The sequence below is a fragment of the Clavispora lusitaniae genome (genome assembly GCF_014636115.1).
Source record: "Clavispora lusitaniae strain FDAARGOS_655 chromosome Unknown tig00002663_pilon, whole genome shotgun sequence".
Taxonomy (NCBI): Eukaryota; Fungi; Ascomycota; class Pichiomycetes; order Serinales; family Metschnikowiaceae; genus Clavispora; species Clavispora lusitaniae.
Window position 1 is genome coordinate 1,460,570 of NW_027093982.1, and position 19,108 is coordinate 1,479,677.

Below are 19,108 nucleotides of genomic sequence, written 5' to 3' on the forward strand. Positions count from 1 at the left end.
ATATGTCTCATTAAATATGAATTAAAATAATTTATTTCCCCTTCTTCATTAGTTCTTTCTTTTTCTCGCAGTTGTCTTTGAGTTCTTCTTTGGGACATCCTCAATTGTGCTTTCAAGTTCGAGCTCATACGTCACTCTGTAAATACCAAAAATTTTCATCAAGAAAGAAACTGGAATAAGCTTTAATATGGTGTCTGCACTTTGCTTGTCTGAGAATGGATTAACATTAGTGGTGGACTCGAGAGCCTTAAAGTTGTTCTCCTTGAAGATTTTGGTCATGATAGAATCGGTAGTATAGCCCTCCGCAAGAAGGACTATCCTCATTGATTTCGTTTTAATTTTGTTGTCTGCAACGTAACGAGAACACAAGCTCTTGGCTTTAAGCTTTGCGATCTCCATAAGCTCGTTCTGAAGTCCCGCCTTGGCATAAACCTTTCTAACGTGTAAGCCAGTGATACGGGCATAAAAAACCTCTGAGGTAGACTTGTCAGGCAAAGGAATCACAGTCACAATTGCAATAGGAGACTCGCGATATTCTATAAGTTCAGTAGATTGAGAAGCGCTTTCAATGAAGGCCAAGGAGTTTTGGCTCTTGTCATTTTCATCGTAGTTGGCATAAATGCGCAATGGAAACCTGAAAATCTTCAGCATGGTTGCATCGTCCGTTAAACTGTCACTGACAACGCGGAACTCATCAGTAACAAGGAAACTGATGATACCAATTGTTCCAATCAAGAAAATAATCACGGGAAAGAACGAGGACACGAGATACTTGTTGTTCCATGCTAAAAACAAAAACTCGGGGATGGAATCGGAAATTTCAATCAATTCCGAATATGTGTAGTATGCGAAACCACAAAGAGTTGAAGTCAAGACAAATTGGGTAATAGGATGCCAAAAAATATGGTGATTCGCCTTACTTTGGAGTTGTCTGTAAAAATCTCCATGCAACGTGAGAGCTGCAGTAGCCAAGGCGGGCTCCAATGGAATAGGCTTAATAGTTGGATCAGCCTCAGCTTTCAAAGGCGTTGAAAGATTCAATTCCACTTGTTTAACCATCTTTCAAGTAGAAATTTAAGCAAACTTATGTCAGATCAGAGTTTTATGCAATGTAGATATAGTATGTGGAAGTCAATCTCACATAAGTTAAATGCAGGCTCTCATCGGTGACAATAATCGCACGTGGGCATTTACTTAAAACGTAGGCGTATGCGAGGCATGTATGCTTTTCTCATTTCTGGTCAAAATTATGCAAGGGCTAGACTAGACATATATGCGATTTGCGATTTGTTTTGCCCGAGACATCTTTTCTATTCACCGCTAAAATATCCAGTATTCCTAACTTCTCTTGTTCTCTTTATCTCCGTTTCTTTGCTTCGCATTCAGGGTCTTCGTTTGATCTATGAGCCACATACAGTCACTCTTTCAAAGAAAACCATCCTAAAACAATTTGAAGTAAAGAAAGAAAAAAAATGGTATTGCAAAATGTAATAAGGTATATTTATAAAGATATTATTTGATTTGCTGAAATCGGTTAAGGATGAAGGAAAAAAAAAAAAAAAAAAGAAATGTGCTTATACTCCTAGATATGAGAAGTGTGGCTTTAGATCGTGATTTAGTTTCTCGCACTCACTGTGGTGGCATTTACAATTTGAGTCATTTGTAATGTGGTCGTTATAAAACTGCCCACTTTGCCTCGAAGAAAGTGTTTGTAGGATAATCATCCCAATGCCTTCTAAAAAATTTAGGTCTTTCGCTGAAGAAACAGAAGTGCCAGTGGCTGTTCCTGGACATGTTAAGCGTGTAGCTATTATTGGAGGAGGTGCGTCTGGTGCTATTACTCTCGATTCTTTGGTCCAAGAGAATAGCTTTGATGAGATTGTCTTATTCGAGAGAAGAGACGTGCTCGGAGGAATTTGGGTTTTAGATGAAAACCCAATCGATACACCGAATGATGTATTGCAAGCAGGAGAAACAAGCGCTACAATTGACCCTCCTTTGCCTAATCCTTTCAGAGATGGTCCGCCGGGGGAAAAGGTTCGGAAACTTCGACCATCACAAATAAGATTTGAACAAACGCCAAGTTATCATGGTATGACCACAAACATCATTGAGAAATTCATGACATATAGTGACCAAACCCAATGGAAGGAATCAGAATTCAATCAATACGTGGATAGGTCAGACGTCAGAAATTACATTGAAAAGTATATTTTACGCCATAAAGATAATGAGAAGGTTCGGCTTTCCTTCAAGTCTACTGTGGAAGACGTTGAGAAAATTGATGCAGCGAAAGATTCAGATTTGCCATACCAATTCAAACTCACTTTGAGGAAAGAGCTTGAGGATGGTACGGATGAATGGTTTCAAGAATCCTTCGATGCAATAGTTGTGGCTGTTGGCCATTATCATGTTCCGTTTATTCCTGACGTACCAGGTTTGAAAGAGGTACAAAAGAAATTTCCTAATGTTGTCCAGCATGCAAAATTTTTCACTACCCCTGATCCTTACAAGGATAAGACCATCGTCGTGGTTGGGTCTCGTGCTCTGGGAGCAGATCTTACTAGATTTGCAGCTCAAGTGGCCCACACAGTATATCAGCTGAAGCGGAACTGGAACGATAAAATTAGAGTACCTGAAAAAAAGAACATTCACTTGAAGCCGGTGATAAAGAAGTACGAAATTGAAAATGATCATTTGAAAGTTGTTTTTAATGATGGCACTGAGATTCTTGATCCTGATCATATTGTTTACGCAACGGGATACCAGTTTCTGTATCCATTCTTAAGAAGAGAATATGGTGATATCACCGAAAATGGGGTTATCGTCTCAAATATCTATCAACACACCTTCTTGATCAATGAACCTCTTATAACAATGGTTGGAATTCCTATCGATGCAATCTCGTTTAGGGTATTTGAGTATCAAGCAATTTTGGTGACAAGATATCTTGCTGGCAAGGTACTTCTTCCAACAAGAAAACACCAAAGACAATGGCTAGACGAGCGTTATGCTTCTAAGGGAACTACTCGAGGCTTTCACACAATTGGATCAGTTGATGCGGTGGAGTACATGAGAACGTTAACCGAACTTGGTACTCCAAAATCAAGTGAACTTCCGGTTGGTCGAGAATTTCCAGAGTTCACCGAAGAGCAGGTTGAGGAATACAAGAAGGCAAGTCTTAAATTAATTGAATTTTGGGATGAACCTCGCATTCCCGTATAGTTTATACATATACATAATAGTCTGCTGCATCCTAAGGAAATGAAGAGCGAAGTGAAATAGAAAATAAATGAATTTGTCTGTATGATTCTGGCCTTGAAAAGAGAAAGATAGAGTAAAAAAAAGAAAGAACAAGCTAGCGCCGCCAAGTTTCGATCCTGGGACATCAGGGTTATGAGCCCTGCGCGCTTCCACTGCGCCACGGCGCTTGTTATGAACACAAATTGGTCCCGCTTTTGTATGACTTACAAATTGATCATAAGTTTCTATAACATAGAATAGTTCATTCAGACGGGTCTAAAACTACGTCCGCTTCTTCTTTTTTCTCTTCAAAGATTTGTTTTCATTGTTCATCACAATTCTTGTATTTGCTTATATACATAATCCGTCATCGAAACATACACTTCGGTGGCACTTAATCAACATGCTGGTGAGGACGATGAAATTGATCACCTGAAAATCAATACAGCTTAAGCAACTTCTTTCCCGTTTCATTCCCTATTAAATACTTGTATAGCCGTACTATCGACTTTAATGCTTTTGCAAAGGTTCCACCACGAGTTTATCAAAGGTAAACATTTGGGAAATTGTAGTCTGTCTGTTAAGCATTGCCAAATTGTCCACGCCTTCGTTAAAGAACTCAGTGATTTTGTCTTCCTCCTTCAAGTTCTTATGTTCTTTGAATGCATCGTGAACCCGTCTCTTCGTGTATTCTCTGTAATTGTAGTTGTCAAATTTTTGAGCCTTGCCCAAAAGTTGCTTATACAACGTGAGGATTTGTTTCTTGTTTGGCGCCATTCTGTTCTAGGGTGATAAAGAAGACCAGTATAGTAATAGTGTGTTCGATGGCCAACTTTCTCCGACAGTACGGGCCGAGAACAACCTTGTGCAGTACATTATATAAGCCATACCATACAATATGGAAGAGAATACTTATATTTGAGAAATAAAATTGCAATTAGTATTAAGCTTAACACGCCTGTACCGTTTGAAACTCACAGTGAATCTTTGTGCTTCATCCCTAGCGTATCATGAATTATGCATGCAACCATGCTAGACTCAACTATGGATGCTCATTCTCATGCTCGTTCTCGTGCTCTTCTTGGAATAAGGCGTCATAGTCATGCTGAGTCATCTTATGAGATTTCGTTTTAGATTTCTTGGTACTTGCTTCGGCCATCATCTCTTCAAATATCCGAGCCTCTTCGTCTTCCTCCGGAGAACGCTGCGTGGCCAACAATTCGTTACCAATAAATAGAACAGCATAAGCCCTTTCGAGTCTTTCCTTCTTATGCAAGGACTTGTCAAACAAGACTGCGTGCGTGACTTTGTTCAAAACACCTGTGATTTCGAATTTAGTTGATGCCCAGGCTGCAGCCAAAAACTTGCCTGTGATCAATCTCTCGTTTTCCATCAACTTGTACTTTTCGGCGTCGCTTAGCTCATGGCCAGATTGCTCCATGGCAGCTTGCTCCTTCATCATCACTTCAGCAGCAGCTTTTGCATCCAAAGCGGCCTTCAAAATCAGAAATCCTGACTTCATTCTGCTAGTTTTGGTTTTCATCGACGTGAATATTTTCGAGACACCAAAAGTCTTGGAAGCATGTATAGCCGCATTTGCTTGTTCAACATAGGTCTTACCAATCAAGTGCAAGATTTGAATACCAAATGACTCTATCTTTAAGTCTTCGAGCTCTTTTTGAAGCTTTGATCTGTACAGCAGCAATGCGTCTGGGTTGGATGATGCGGCAACGTACAGCTCGATTCTCAGAAGCAAGTTCTCGACTAACTTTTCGATCCGTTTTTGTTTAGTGCGTTTCTGTTCCTCCTGAAGTTGCAAAAGCTTTTCTCTCTTTTCGTGTGTCATCTTGGATTTCTTTTTCTTTTCCACTTCGTTGCTCATATCCGTGTATGGTGTACTCGAGTTAGATGCTCCCACAGTCAGGTTTTGGTTATTGTGAGCGACATCGGTGACATTAGTAGGCTGTTCAGATGACGTCTCTGCTTCATCATCCAACACTTCTGCCGTATCAGCCATGTCTGTCAACATAGACAACTCTCCGATCCAGTCCACGAAACTGTCGCCACCAAAGATCATCTTGAAAAACTCACTTGGATCAATGTCGGCCGCTTGCTCGGCCACCTGATTGTTTTTCATTCCATCAACTCCGAGCTCATCGTATAAGGCTCTCAGATCAGCATTCAGCAAAATTCCGTACGCTTCTCCCAATTCTTGAAACTTAGCGGCTGCGCCGGGATCATTCCCATTCTTGTCTGGATGGAGCTTGATGGCTTGCTTACGATAAGCTTTTTTTAATTCGGCCTCCGTTGCCGAAGGTTCGACACCGAGAATGTCATAGTAAGTCGTATCTTTGACCATTAGGAACTGCCTTGTATGATACTATTCTAGTTCCCTATAATGCGGTCGCGCACAAACCGGCATCATAAGTGATGTTGACCGCAAGCGAAGCGCGACTTGCACATACCAATATCTTCCCATCTCAAAGCGTTCTCGTTCAAGAGCATTTTCACTTGAACGAAAACCTGATTAGTATAGCCAGTTTCGTCTCATTTGCACATTCGGATTTGCAATTGGCTCTCTCTTGGTAAGTAAGAGCTTTGACTTGATTGGCAAAAGCACCTTTAAGGAAATTGCTAGAATTCCATTCTGTGTTCAGTCCATCATTAATTTGATGACTTACGATTATAGAAGCGGGGAGAAGGAGCTCAAGTGTACGTTATAGAAAGCTGTTGGATCCTTTTTTTTTTTTTTTTATGATTTTTGCGCCGCGCAGCCCTTAGTGCCTGACGTCAAATGATAAGATTTGACGTTTGCGATGAGACATAATGTAATCGATGTCTTCAATTTCAACCATCTCTTTATCAATCTCTACTATTTGTTACTAGATGGCATGACAATCGATGCCGAACGCTACATAGGATGGAAGTGTAATAGACTGCCTTCGGTTGACACGAAACGGTTCATGTTTTTGACTTTGTCCGAGACACCGAGCCGAGCTCCGAGCTCCGAGCTCCGACAAATTTTTTAGATGGAATTTGACATTTCGGAGCACAGTACATAAAGACCGTAATTTCAGTCTTGCTGTACGTTTTGGTACCTTTCATTATATCTTACTTGTCTTCTTATAACCATTCCGGATAACGTTCTGTTATCGTACAAGTGCGCAGAACACCAACTACGAGATTGCAACGTTACAACACATTACTATCAATCCGATAACTCACATATTGCCATGTCTTCATCAAAAGAATCAAACGACGGAAGTCTTCATGGCAGCAGCAGTATAGAGAACAATCCTCCTATTATAAGTCGCACCGAGACAAGAACTACAGCTCCTGCTGATGAGCTACCCTATGGTCGTTCTGAGACAGTTCAAAATTTAGAAGATAAACTTGGAGACAGTCATGTCAATCTTCTACCCAAGAAAAAACTCATAATCTGTCTCATGGGTATGTCGCTTAGTCTTTTTGCATGTTTCTGTGATCAAACAAGTGTAACAGTTGCGCTACCATATATAGCGAAAGACCTACATGCGACAGACTCCATTAATTGGGCAGGAACATCTGCTTTAGTGGCCAATTGTGTTTCCCAAGTTCTTTTTGGTCGTTTTGCCGACATTTTTGGAAGAAAGACTGTTCTTCTTTTCAGTCTTTGTCTTCTTATGATTTCCAATATGTTATGCGGGTTTGCTCAAACAGCAGTTCAGTTTTATATCTTCAGGGCATTTGCTGGTATTGGAGCCGGTGGCACTCAGTCATTAACGATGGTAATTGTGAGTGATATCGTGACTTTGAGACAGAGAGGAAAATTTCAAGGAATTTTGGGTGCAAATGTTGGTTTAGGAAATGCAGTGGGTCCATTGATTATGGGAGTCTACACTGAAAAACTCTCTTGGAGATATTTTTATCGGACCCTCCCACCAATTGTGGCAGTCGTGACAGTTACAGTCTATCTACTCGTGGATAACAAAAAACCACATCTGCATTCTGTTCTAACCACTAAAGAAAAATTTCAGAAGATAGACTACTACGGTATCGTATTTGCTATGGCTGGTCTTCTATTATTGTTAATCCCTATCAGTGGTGGTGGATCTACCTATAAATGGAACAGCCCAATTGTTATTGTCATGTTCTGTGTTGGAGGCGTTTGTCTCATAATATTTCTTCTCATTGAATGGAAAATCCCCGAATTACCAATGATCCCACTCCAACTATTTCAGAACAGGTCCCTTTGTATTCTATTAGGAACAACGTTTTTGAATGGTGCAGCATATTTTGGATTTTTATTCATTGTGCTGTATTATTATGAATTGGTGAAAGGTGGGTCTCCAATGCGCTCTGCGGTTCTCATGCTTCCACTTGTTTTAACACAGGCTACAATGTCGTCCATTGCCGGTACCATTATATCTTACATTGGACATTTTTTGCCCATCATGTATAGTGGATACCTGTTTTGGTTGACTGGATGCGGCATGACAGTTGCTTGGAAGGAGGATACTTCGACGGCCTATATTGCAGGTACGTTGATCATGCTAGGTACTGGAATCGGTTTCATTTTCCAGCCTACAATGGTTGCAGCACAAGCGAACTCAAGAATGTCCCAACGTGCCGTTGTGATCAGCACACGTAATGTGCTCCGGTCTTTCGGAGCTGCTTTCGGCACGGCCATATGCTCGCTAATAATCACCAACACCTTGGTTACTGAAATCAACAAAAAAATGAATGAGGGTGGTGCTTCCATGTCATATTTACTGTCATTGAAGAAGAATATTTACTCCAGGCCTGACACCGCCAATTTGACCGAGGCTCAACTCCACGTAGTAAGGTCCTTATACATGAAGGCGATAAGGAATGTCTTCTACCTTACAATCCCATTGGTGTCGATTTGTCTTTTATCCACATTCTTTGTTAAAGATAATGGTTTGCAATGTTTGGATGAGGTTCCAAAAGCAACAGAAGAAAAAAATGCCAGTGAATAATTTTAATAAAAAGCATTCAGTTAAATCTCAAGTAGTTGAGCACATCATCGAACGGAGCATCCAGATCGCGAGATTCAAGAAATCCTTGAAGTGCATCAATGTTCTGCCCCAAAAATCCTTCTAGGTCTCCTCTCATGTTTTGCATCTGGTGTTGTAATTGTTCTTGGTACATGGGATAATTATGGATCCAGTTTTGTGCCACGTCAGCAAAGCTACCTGTATTTTCATTCGCTCCTTGAAATAAGCGATTTGAAATGAAGTCCCTAATACTGAAATTCCCACTGAAAATGTTTTGGCAGACGTTAAAAATGAAATGCACATCCTTCGTGAAGAATACGTTTGCTCCCCGAATGTAAATAGTGGAAACAACGAAGAAAAGAACTAGAAAAAACGTGAATTTAACAATCGATGTTAAAAGTTTTATCCACATGGTGAAGAGCCGCCGCAGAATCTTGTAAAACAAATATATCAAGAGACCAGTGGTGGCTAGATCAGATGCCCGTGGGAACGTATGACTTAAATATTGCACAATCAACAACACGTTACGCAACATGAAAACTGATATATTCACAAGTAGCAGCCCTAGTAGGACTATATATTCGCTGAAGGAGGACATATTTATGTTTTTTCCATTTGATACCTTCATTCCTGTTCTTGGTCTTCTCAGATAAGCGTTGTATGCAGGTTCTATATTGTGAAGCCAATTGTACAATAGCGTCAACTCTATGCACACTTTTACTTCTTGCTGGAATCAGAAATCAATCCATTGGTGTCTCTAAATGAGAGATCTCCCAGAGTGAAGCTAGAGTTACGTGAATAGAGACAGATGTTGGAAGTTAAGATGAGTAACTTTTACTGAGGATTGATATATTGGGATGGGGTTGATTCTTAGACAAGGAACCATCCTAGAGTAAATAGTATGATCTTACTTACTTCGGAGATCTACAAAAAGTAACATTCCTAATGCATAGAGTGACGTATAGGTCTACTCAGTAGATATGATTCTCTCTTGGTAACTGATTATGAGAAAAATAGTGTGCATAAAGATCAGTGTATGTGTCTCAACATGAGTTCTATGCGTGTTCAGTAATTTGAAAACCCATTTCCAAATTATACAATAATAAAAATTAGATAACGAAAGAGAAGTGGAAGCTACCCTTTGTGTGTTTGACCGTAGAGGCCATCTACTTTTGGCTTCAAAGTAATCATTCATAATCGGGCCGTTCATTGACCTAACAGAAGATTTATTGGGTTACCCGGCACGGTGCGAATAATATATAATCAGCTCTTTTTCTGCACCATATTTTCGAACCTTGAAAGTTGCCGCCAGATTTTCTTGTAACAATGGCAAGAAGCGGGTTTGTTTTTCTATCTGATTTTGTTGTCGCTCAGCTTCGGCTGAAAGCTTGTTGGCTCGTGCTTCGCCTATTAATTTAGGGAGGTGCATTATGGGTTGACTTGTCAGATGACAAAAGATGTTGGACTAAGAAACGGTGCGCTTGTTGCTTAGAAAGTTTGGTTAGATAAACGAGGTTATACAGAATATCTTGAAGGTTAGAAACTTCAAGGTATCCCGTTACATCACTACATTCAGCCATCCCGGGTTTATTTTTAGTAATCTTTATTTTTATATTTTGTTCATGGCTTTTACTTTTTTCTCGAGATGGGTGCGCGCGTCATATCCACCTCATCCTTAATCTATTCGTCTGTGTTCAACTAGGTAGCGTGAGATTTGCTGTGTTCTGGACTTGTGTTAGCCAAGTATTCCGATCGGTACCAAGACCAGATAAAAATGTACAATGCTCGGCAAATGGTCAAGTTTCGACAGCATGTGCATGATCGAAGGTTCACTCATAGTGGCGCTGCACACATGATCATTTATCTGTGGTGCTCGCAGTATCAGCTTTTACTTTTACACCTAACTCAACTATCCGCTCTCAATTCTTTGCGGTAACCTTGATTAGTCCCTACCAAACAAGTTTCTGTTGAGGTTTTTTTTTTTTTTTTGAATTTCATTCCTTCACATTTTAAATGGCCATGTTTCTGAGAAGGAGGCCACCGCAACTCTCGACGCTAGAGGAACTTCAGCAAACATACGCAGACGTTTGCAATACTACCATTAAAAACTTGGAGTTGGAAGAACATGCCAAATTAGAAGATGCATTGAAAGGATGGAAGTCGCTTCACACACTGTTGCTTTACAAAATCGATCTTTTCGAAAAGCGCCCCGGCAAAATTCAAGCGGATGAAGCTGCGATAATGAATGAGCTAAAGGGAATCAGGGACGAGAATGTCAAGCATTTAGTACGAATTCAACTACTATTGGATGAAAAACACCGCCGGGCTAAACCCTCTGTTGCTTCATCCGTGCAAACTGGACACTATAGTGGCTCTTCGCATAATTTAAGTGTTCCTTCCTTGCGCTCTAATAACCCCACTAGTCGCTCATTCAACAGTTCAAGTGGTCAGAGACAGATGATAAAGTCTTTAAGATCTACACCTGCTCAGAAAGTCCCTCAACACCAAAGGGACGCTGTAGTGAAAGCTGCGGCCAACATTTCTTGGCTGAGACCATCCAAAAGTGCTCCAAAGCCTCAAGAAGATGCATTCATTGACTTTGATCAAACAGAAATGAGCCCAAATGCATGGGAGCGTCTCAATTCGCGTACATCCACCCCACCATCCGACGAGTACGAGGGTTCTCCTAATTTGATAGACTTAGAGGTGGAACCTTCTTCTTACTTTAGCAAATCTTTGGAGGACCTTTCCATCCAGAAAAAGAAGCCTCCTCCTCCTCCTCCCAAGAGATTATCTAATAACATGAATTCTCTTCCCGCATTATCTGTTTCCCCACCAGACCACGCTTCATTCCATTTAAAGCCATCCATTAAGGCTGCTTCGAAATCGACTTCTGATATCCGTACCACTAGTGCTCCAACAGAGCCTAAAAAGTACATTTATACCCAGCCTAAACCGATTAATGTCAAGAAGATCATGCAAGCTCAGAGTAACAGACCTAAGGCCGTTCTGGCAAAATCCTCATCAACGAAGACACCGCAAAAGACCGGCGCGTCTACTCATAGTGGATCAAAACCGCCTCACGCAAAGCCAGGTACCAAATTTGCAAATCCTAAACCTGCAACAACAACCGTAAAGAAATCTAATATCACATACAATTACAAGCCAATGGAAAAATCAAAGACTACGAAACCAAAAGCCGCAACACAAGCCAAACCAACTCAGAAGATTCAAGATGAGAGCCTGGTTCCAGCTTCGCCTACAATGGACGATATACTTGACGGATATGATGAACAAAATATTCTCGAGCCTGTTGTACCTGATGATGGGTCTATGAGTCCCGAAGAACAACAAAAGTTGATCGAATCCATTCGTGGAATCGACGAGTTGGCGGCAACCCAGATCCTCAATGATATTGTTGTGACTGGTGACCAGGTTTATTGGGATGACATTGTTGGATTAGAAGCAGCCAAGAACTCTTTGAAAGAGGCGGTTGTTTATCCCTTCTTGCGGCCTGATTTGTTCCGTGGTCTTAGGGAACCCACGAGAGGAATGTTACTTTTTGGTCCTCCTGGAACAGGAAAGACTATGCTTGCTAGAGCCGTTGCTACCGAGTCCAAATCCACCTTCTTCTCAATCAGCTCATCATCATTGACATCAAAATATTTAGGAGAGAGTGAAAAGTTGGTGAAGGCCTTGTTTTTGTTGGCAAGGAAACTCAGTCCGTCTATTGTATTCATTGACGAAATTGACTCCCTCTTAGGTACCAGAACCGAAGGCGAAGTGGAGAGCATGCGTCGTATCAAGAATGAGTTTTTGGTTCAATGGTCCGAGTTATCCTCAGCTGCTGCAGGACGTGACTCCACTACAGAAGATGTAAGTAGAGTTTTGATTTTGGGTGCTACTAACTTACCGTGGGGTATTGATGATGCTGCTAGGAGGCGTTTTGCGAAAAGAGTTTACATTCCTCTTCCAGAAGATGAAACTAGACGATTACAAATTAGCAAGTTACTTGCGTATCAGAAGAACACTCTTCTGGATGAAGATTATGATCAGCTTGTTGAGCTCACAAAAGGTTTCAGTGGAAGTGACATAACCCTTCTAGCCAAGGATAGTGCTATGGGACCATTGCGTTCTTTAGGTGACAAGCTTTTAAGCACGCCTACAGACCAAATTCGTGCGATTCAACTTGAAGATTTCAAGGAGAGTTTGAAGTACATCAGACCGAGTGTATCTGCTGAAGGTCTAGGTGAATATGAAGACTGGGCTGGTAAGTTTGGTTCCTCTGGAGTCTAACTTTGTATATTAGTACAACTACAGCATGAAAACACAGTTCTAATACTGCTTATTTTGTACGTAACTCAAACGGTGGTCAATTCATTCTATTACAGATGACTTTAAATGTATGATGCCTTCAATGCATCAATCTTAGGGAATGTTCTTAGATACCGTCAGTGAAACCCCCAACAACAGACTTGGAGAAGCCTCCTTCCTTGACGGCCAACTCGTAGTAGCCATAAATAGTAGTGACACTCAACAAGATCGATGTACCGCTTCCCAAACAGCCCATCATATCACTAACAACAGATAACGCACCAATGGCAGCACCGCCAAATGCGGCAGCAGTAGGAATAATCTTTTTCAATTCTCTGTAAGCACTAGTATCTCTGTGGCCGGCAATCACCAAGCCCTGTTCCTTGAACTGCTTGGCCACATCTCTAGGAGAAGTTCCCGAGATTTCAATCCAGGTGGTTGAGAAAATAGCGCAGGAGCCTAACACAAATGTGATGTAGATGACAGTCTTGATTGGGTCCAACATAGCTTCAGTCACAGACATTGGTGGCTGGATGTAGTAAGCCAAACCGCTAACAGCTTGTAATTGGCCAGTGCCTTGTCTTTGTCCCCAGGAGCCCAAGATCTTGACAAAAAGGTTGTTTGGCCATCTCATGAAGAGCATCTGCGAGATGATGAAGATGTTAGAGGACAAGGCAGACTGCAACATGATAGGTGTGTTAGATGTGTAGAACAATCTGATTGGGTACAACGCATATGGACCTCTTTGTCTTGTAGACTTGATAGGGATTTCGAGTCTGAAGCCTTGCAAGTACACAACAGCGAAAAACACAGCCACAGTGGAGAACACTTGAAGCATGTTAGGCAAGTTTTGTCTGTAAAACGCTTCCAACAAAGCTCTCTTCTTGTCCTTTCTGGATCCGAGCAAGTGGAACAAGGCGATGACTGCACCATCAAACTCTGCTCCCTTTCCAGAGGTCGAAGTAGTTGGCGCAAAAGCCTTCCACATCACCTGTTCACAAACATTAGTGGCAGTGAACAAGGAAATACCTGAGCCGAGACCATAGCCCTTTTGCAACAATTCGTCCAACAAAATGACAATAATACCGGCGAAAACCAATTGCAAAATCAACAACAAGCACACACCAGTGCCCAAGGTCTTAGGAGGACCGTACATACCGGTTAAAACATAGACGGTGGCCTGTCCGACGGACAAAATAATCGCAAACAATTTTTGGGCGGTCTGGAATTGTTCTCTGTCTTGTTTGTTCGACATGTCAACGTGGATCAATCTAGTACCTTGCAACAACTGGAAAACCATCGAGGACGAGACGATCGGGGTGATACCAAGCTCCATCAAGGTACCACGGTTGGAGGCCAACATCATTCTAAGCCAAAGCAAAGGATCAGACCCATCAGAGGACACGATACCATAAAGAGGAATTTCGGACATCACGAGGAAAATCAATAACGTAACACCGGTCCACATCACACGCTGGTTGAAAGGCACCTTGCGCTCTGGAGCAATGACTTCGGGCACCAAAGGCTCGAAAGGTTTGACAAGGTCCAACACACGGAAACTCATGGCGGGCGTTTGTCTGGAAAGTGAGTATACTGGAAAAAGTGCGCTGAAATGAAAAACGACTAGTGCGGTGTTGACGTGTTCAGTTACCAGGTTGCTCACGTGACGTGTTTTGTCCTTTCCATTCTATGTCTGAATTATGTGTAACAAACTGTACGGGCGCAGTGGCTCAACGAAACGCTGCTGTTTGTGCCTAGGTAGATATGCTCAACGGAATACTGATGGAAAAGTGCATTGGCATATGGCCATCCCCGAATGAATTTGAGGACAGCGTTTCAGACTAATACTAGTGCGCGCTTTATTATTCACATTGGGATGCACACGCCGAGCGAAACATTTACCACTTCATTCTCACTCCAGGAAAAGATGTCAGGATGGGCGGCCAACTTATCGGCGGCGAAGAGGCTGTCACCTAAGCCTGAGTCATCTCCCAGTCCAACCAAGTCCCCTGCTAAGAGCTCCTCGCCAGAAGCTTTCAATGCTGCGGAGATTCTAGATTGTCTCAGTGCTAGATACCACCGGGAGTTGGCAGAGGCAAAGCAAGATAAGCTGGGCGAAAAAGTGCGCGTTTATCGTTCTCTCCATTCATCTTCAGCATGGACTACGAAAAGCTCGGTCAATAGTAGGGGAAGACGAGACGAGGATGGACGCTTCAATCTTTTGGACGAAGTGAATCGGGCAATCGCACGAGCAAAAAAACACTAAGTGGTGGGCCGCATAATAATGGAGGCGCGCCCCACCAGTACATAGCCAGCGTTACATCGAATTCCATCTGTGGACTTATTTAAACTGAGTATAATGTAGTATGAAGAAGTTGTATTGGATTAGTCATTTGCTTTGGATGACCTGTTTTTCGTTTTAGATTCAAGATTGATTTTTGAAAGTATATTGTCGTCGTCTCATTTGTGATTTTGGCCCTAATCGCACATTCTGAGCCATTATTACAGGTGGCACATATTATTGTGCAAGAACATTTCTTTGAAAAAAAAAAAAGACTTTCGAACACGCAAGTTTTATACATAGTAATCTTCAAGTAACTTTGGTCCAATCAGTATCCGGTAGTAAAAATATTATAGCATGATCTGTTCGCTACTGTCTATTGTTCGGCGTTTTCTGTGTCGCATATTCGGGCATGTGACCCTGGACGAATTGTGGGGTCGCTCGCGCACGGTTACACCCGGATTTGGAGCCTCTTCCTTTTAAATCCGCTTGCTTGCTCAAAGCGAATGACGGGTTGCTTTCTCCCGCTGATAATGACTCTGGTTGTCATGCTGAACACTAGTGTTTAAACTGTGTTTTGAGACAGATAAAACCATGCCAATGCCTTACTGTTGTTAAAGCCGAACGTGCAGAAAGTGAACTTTTCCTTACTGGGATGGACGTCCTTTGATCCGAGCCCCGGTGGTCGACGGCTGGCCAGTCATGTATGCAGGATGACATTGCCATTTCCCACAATTCTCCGGGATTGAATATAAAACTCTGGGGTAAACGACTTTGCTAAGAAACAATATTCTTTTTCTCCTTGGGATTTTCTCTCCAACTTTACATCTCTATATTTTGTGGTTTTTCTCTTGCCTTTTATTTGAAGAGCCATCATTGTATTACAATCTGCAAGCTGCAAATCTATAATCTCATTGCATATCAATTTACCCCGCCATGGTCCAAACTGTCTCCGATCAGATGAACGTCGAAACAGACATCATTACTTTGACCCGTTTCATTCTTGAAGAGCAACAAAAATTCGCTCCCAACGCAACTGGTGAATTGTCCCTCTTATTGAACTCGCTCCAATTTGCCTTCAAGTTTATTGCTCACAATATCAGAAGAGCAGAATTAGTCAACCTCATTGGCATTTCGGGCACAGCAAACTCCACTGGTGATGTACAAAAAAAATTGGACGTTATTGGTGACGAAATTTTCATCAATGCTATGAAATCGAGTGGCAATGTCAAGGTGCTTGTTTCAGAAGAACAGGAAGACCTCATTGTTTTTGAAGGTGGAGGACGTTACGCCGTCTGTACTGACCCAATTGATGGTTCTTCCAATATCGATGCTGGTGTGTCTGTTGGTACGATTTTTGGCGTTTACCGCTTGAAAGACGACCTGTCTGGCTCTATTCGTGACGTTTTGAGAAAAGGTACAGAGATGGTCGCTGCGGGTTACACTATGTACGGTGCTTCTGCTCACCTTATGTTAACCACTGGTAGAGGCGTCAATGGTTTCACTTTGGACACGCAATTGGGAGAATTCATCTTGACTCAACCAAACTTGAGAATTCCTAAGAATAGGGCCATCTACTCTGTGAACGAAGGTAACTCGTACTACTGGCCAGAGAACATCAAGAAGTATATTGAGGACTTGAAGAAGCCACAAGATGAATTGAAAGGCAAGCCTTACTCAGCTCGTTATATTGGATCTATGGTGGCAGACATTCATCGGACGTTGTTATACGGAGGCATCTTTGCTTACCCAGCCGACTCTAAACTGAAGAATGGAAAATTAAGAATTCTTTATGAGTGCTTTCCAATGGCAATGTTGATGGAAGAGGCTGGAGGTGCAGCAGTCACTGATAAGGGTGAGCGTATTTTGGACATCCTTCCTAAGGGAATCCACGACAAATCTGGAATCTGGTTGGGCTCAAAGGGAGAAATTGAGCGTTTCTTGAGCTACTTGTAAGCTATTAGCAAGCCACTAATAAATGGTTATGGATGGCGATATGAACCTCGCGGTATCGTGAGCTGACTTCGCGAAATAGTTTTATATATTTAAAACGGGCCTATTCAGTCAGAGTGTGGCTTGTAATGAGCACATATATGTACAAACTCAAATTTGTTCGTTACCCTTCGTACTCATGAGACTTATCAGGTGTGTAAGACTCCCTCAGAATTGTTCTGAGTATCACCTGTACACTCGAAGCCTCGTAAATGAAGCAATTCAATAGAGATGCATCATTTACAATGCATAGCTTCTGTGCGTCACAAAAACTGGCCAGCTAGAAGTATTCTGGAAGTCTGTTGTATAAAGGTTTTGAGAAATTGTGGAAACAATGCCTAATGGTCGTGTGGGGCAATGTAGATACTTCAGTCCTGACTCATTCTCCCTGCAGGTTCTAGTGATCTCTACCATAACCTTTACCTACTGGGATGAAATCGCCGCTTCACGCGACGACTCGTCACATTCGCAACTTTTTGGCCGCCCGCTATGACCAAGAACACCTCCGGCGGGGAGCGTTTGTCATCGCTTTGAGCAGTTGTCTTTCGCTGGGGTCAATCATGCTCTTCTCGCTCTTTGCCCTGGCCCTCCATCGTACTGTGGGTCTCACCTATACCGAAATCAACTTCATTGTGTCATTGTCTGCCGTTGGCATGTACTTGTGCCTCCCCATTTTGGGCTATCTTGCTGATAAATATTCGCCTGCGCTTCTCACCTTGATATCGATCTGGGCGTTTTGTCCCGCATACGCTGTCAACGCCCATTTGGTGAAGCAGAGCAAGGACTTATCGCCAGTTGGTGTTTTCTGTATGGCTGCAAGCTTCTGCTTTATTGGGTTAGCGACGTCGCTGTTGTACTTTCTGAGTTTACTCACATGTGCCAAAATATACCCTAACCACAAGAGTATGGCCATTTCGATGCCCGTAGCATGTTACGGGCTTTCGTCATTAATCGGCTCCCAAATATTGAAGCTCCTGTACTTTCATCACAAGTCTGAACTCGATTTACACAGAGTGTTTCTGTTCTTTGCTGGCTTGTACTTTGTTGTGGGTATCTTCAACTTCGTGGCCAACTCGATTGTGACCATCGAACAGGAGGTCATTTTCGGCGAGGAAGAGCCCTTATTGGATACGGAGAGTCTGCACAGCTCACTCTTGGAGCCAAGGCGGTCGTTACTGATTGAACCTGTCGATCACCGCAAGCGCTATATTCGGTTCTTGCGCGATAAGTCAGCCTGGGTGCTTTTGGCGTCGCTTGTGCTCAATGTTGGGCCCTTAGAGAGCTTCCAAAACAACTTGGGCCTGATAGTCGACGCTTCAAGTGAAGCCATTGATATTGGTGACCAGGTTTCATGGATTGCAGCCCTGTCCACAGTGATCCGACTTTTAATTGGTGTCGTTGCGGACTGGATTCTGAGTCCCGAAAGGAAACATCCAGTTTGCAAAGTGTGGCTTTTACTTTGCTGCACCTTCTTGGGTGCTGCGGGCCAGCTCGCTGTTCTTTTTGCACCCAATTTCACCACGGTGTCCGTGTTGAATGGTCTCAGCTATGGCGGCCTCTTCACTATCTACCCGACTATAGTAGCATCTATATGGGGTGTTGATATGATGGGCTCTACATGGGGCTCATTCATGGTGGCTCCGGCTGTGGGAAGCATATTCTTTTCTCTCTACTATGGACATGAGGTCGATCTGTGCACAAGCGAGGGCACGTGTTTGCAGGGCTACTTCCTGACTACATCATTATCCTTAGTTGCAAGCAGTGTGTTTGTATTGATAGCATGGCGTGGTATGTGGTGGAAGAGAGGCCACAGATGCTTTTAGGTGAAGGTGAAATACCGAGATGACTTCTAGCGCATTAGATTAAAGTACAGACGGCGCTCAACGTGCCGGAAAGACTATTTTAAACCAAAAAAAAAAAAAAAAAGAGCTCTGTACGGCCGGCTATTCGTACTCTGAAATTGGAGCGCCGCTTCCCAAATAGGGCGCATGCCGGATTTGACCAGGAATCGAATCACGCGTTACATGGCTTGTGAGCGGCCAAGCACCCAAAGCCCGGACTGTATATACGCTGCGAAACAACATAGAAACCATATAGATTTGCAAATCTAGATGGCTCATCAAGATATCTAGCCACAGCCTATTTAGTCGAAAACACGTTGTATATAGGCATGTTATTCCGATGTACGTTCGTCCTTCCCCTGTCTCGATTTGTCCAAGATGCGCCGCGCTGCAGGAACTTTTCCGCATACAGGGATCTCACCATGCGCCGCGGAAAGTAT

The 19,108-nt window shown here is 42.5% G+C and overlaps 11 protein-coding genes and 1 non-coding gene across 12 annotated transcripts; 6 read left to right on the top strand and 6 right to left on the bottom strand. All coding sequences in view use genetic code 12, as the record gives it.

Annotated features, from left to right (window-relative positions):
- Positions 1 to 48: 48 nt before the first annotated feature.
- Positions 49 to 1,059, bottom strand: PHO86 (Pho86p; the record flags this gene model as incomplete). The annotated part of the gene is made up of 1 exon (XM_002617030.1): positions 49 to 1,059. The coding sequence occupies one exon, from the start codon at positions 1,057 to 1,059 to the stop codon at positions 49 to 51; it is 1,011 nt and encodes a 336-aa protein (XP_002617076.1).
- Positions 1,060 to 1,728: 669 nt separating this feature from the next.
- On the top strand, positions 1,729 to 3,225 carry FOB63_005281 (uncharacterized protein; the record flags this gene model as incomplete). Its single annotated transcript, XM_002617029.2, has 1 exon — positions 1,729 to 3,225. One exon carries the CDS (start codon positions 1,729 to 1,731, stop codon positions 3,223 to 3,225), a length of 1,497 nt encoding a protein of 498 aa, XP_002617075.2.
- Positions 3,226 to 3,359: 134 nt separating this feature from the next.
- On the bottom strand, positions 3,360 to 3,431 carry FOB63_005688. The gene has a single exon. It is a non-coding gene; the product is annotated as a tRNA-Met (tRNA).
- A 322-nt stretch (positions 3,432 to 3,753) lies between these two features.
- On the bottom strand, positions 3,754 to 4,020 carry FOB63_005282 (uncharacterized protein; the record flags this gene model as incomplete). Its single annotated transcript, XM_002617028.1, has 1 exon — positions 3,754 to 4,020. One exon carries the CDS (start codon positions 4,018 to 4,020, stop codon positions 3,754 to 3,756), a length of 267 nt encoding a protein of 88 aa, XP_002617074.1.
- Positions 4,021 to 4,285: 265 nt separating this feature from the next.
- FOB63_005283 (uncharacterized protein) lies at positions 4,286 to 5,602 on the bottom strand (the record flags this gene model as incomplete). The annotated part of the gene is made up of 1 exon (XM_002617027.2): positions 4,286 to 5,602. The coding sequence occupies one exon, from the start codon at positions 5,600 to 5,602 to the stop codon at positions 4,286 to 4,288; it is 1,317 nt and encodes a 438-aa protein (XP_002617073.2).
- Positions 5,603 to 6,476: 874 nt separating this feature from the next.
- Positions 6,477 to 8,222, top strand: FOB63_005284 (uncharacterized protein; the record flags this gene model as incomplete). The annotated part of the gene is made up of 1 exon (XM_002617026.1): positions 6,477 to 8,222. One exon carries the CDS (start codon positions 6,477 to 6,479, stop codon positions 8,220 to 8,222), a length of 1,746 nt encoding a protein of 581 aa, XP_002617072.1.
- A 16-nt stretch (positions 8,223 to 8,238) lies between these two features.
- On the bottom strand, positions 8,239 to 8,868 carry FOB63_005285 (uncharacterized protein; the record flags this gene model as incomplete). The annotated part of the gene is made up of 1 exon (XM_002617025.2): positions 8,239 to 8,868. The coding sequence occupies one exon, from the start codon at positions 8,866 to 8,868 to the stop codon at positions 8,239 to 8,241; it is 630 nt and encodes a 209-aa protein (XP_002617071.1).
- A 1,385-nt stretch (positions 8,869 to 10,253) lies between these two features.
- YTA6 (putative AAA family ATPase) lies at positions 10,254 to 12,536 on the top strand (the record flags this gene model as incomplete). Its single annotated transcript, XM_002617024.1, has 1 exon — positions 10,254 to 12,536. One exon carries the CDS (start codon positions 10,254 to 10,256, stop codon positions 12,534 to 12,536), a length of 2,283 nt encoding a protein of 760 aa, XP_002617070.1.
- Positions 12,537 to 12,681: 145 nt separating this feature from the next.
- Positions 12,682 to 14,118, bottom strand: SEC61 (translocon subunit; the record flags this gene model as incomplete). The annotated part of the gene is made up of 1 exon (XM_002617023.1): positions 12,682 to 14,118. One exon carries the CDS (start codon positions 14,116 to 14,118, stop codon positions 12,682 to 12,684), a length of 1,437 nt encoding a protein of 478 aa, XP_002617069.1.
- A 252-nt stretch (positions 14,119 to 14,370) lies between these two features.
- FOB63_005288 (uncharacterized protein) lies at positions 14,371 to 14,820 on the top strand (the record flags this gene model as incomplete). Its single annotated transcript, XM_002617022.1, has 1 exon — positions 14,371 to 14,820. One exon carries the CDS (start codon positions 14,371 to 14,373, stop codon positions 14,818 to 14,820), a length of 450 nt encoding a protein of 149 aa, XP_002617068.1.
- A 951-nt stretch (positions 14,821 to 15,771) lies between these two features.
- FBP1 (fructose 1,6-bisphosphate 1-phosphatase) lies at positions 15,772 to 16,791 on the top strand (the record flags this gene model as incomplete). Its single annotated transcript, XM_002617021.1, has 1 exon — positions 15,772 to 16,791. The coding sequence occupies one exon, from the start codon at positions 15,772 to 15,774 to the stop codon at positions 16,789 to 16,791; it is 1,020 nt and encodes a 339-aa protein (XP_002617067.1).
- Positions 16,792 to 17,258: 467 nt separating this feature from the next.
- On the top strand, positions 17,259 to 18,650 carry FOB63_005290 (uncharacterized protein; the record flags this gene model as incomplete). Its single annotated transcript, XM_002617020.1, has 1 exon — positions 17,259 to 18,650. The coding sequence occupies one exon, from the start codon at positions 17,259 to 17,261 to the stop codon at positions 18,648 to 18,650; it is 1,392 nt and encodes a 463-aa protein (XP_002617066.1).
- Between the last annotated feature and the right edge of the window lie 458 nt (positions 18,651 to 19,108).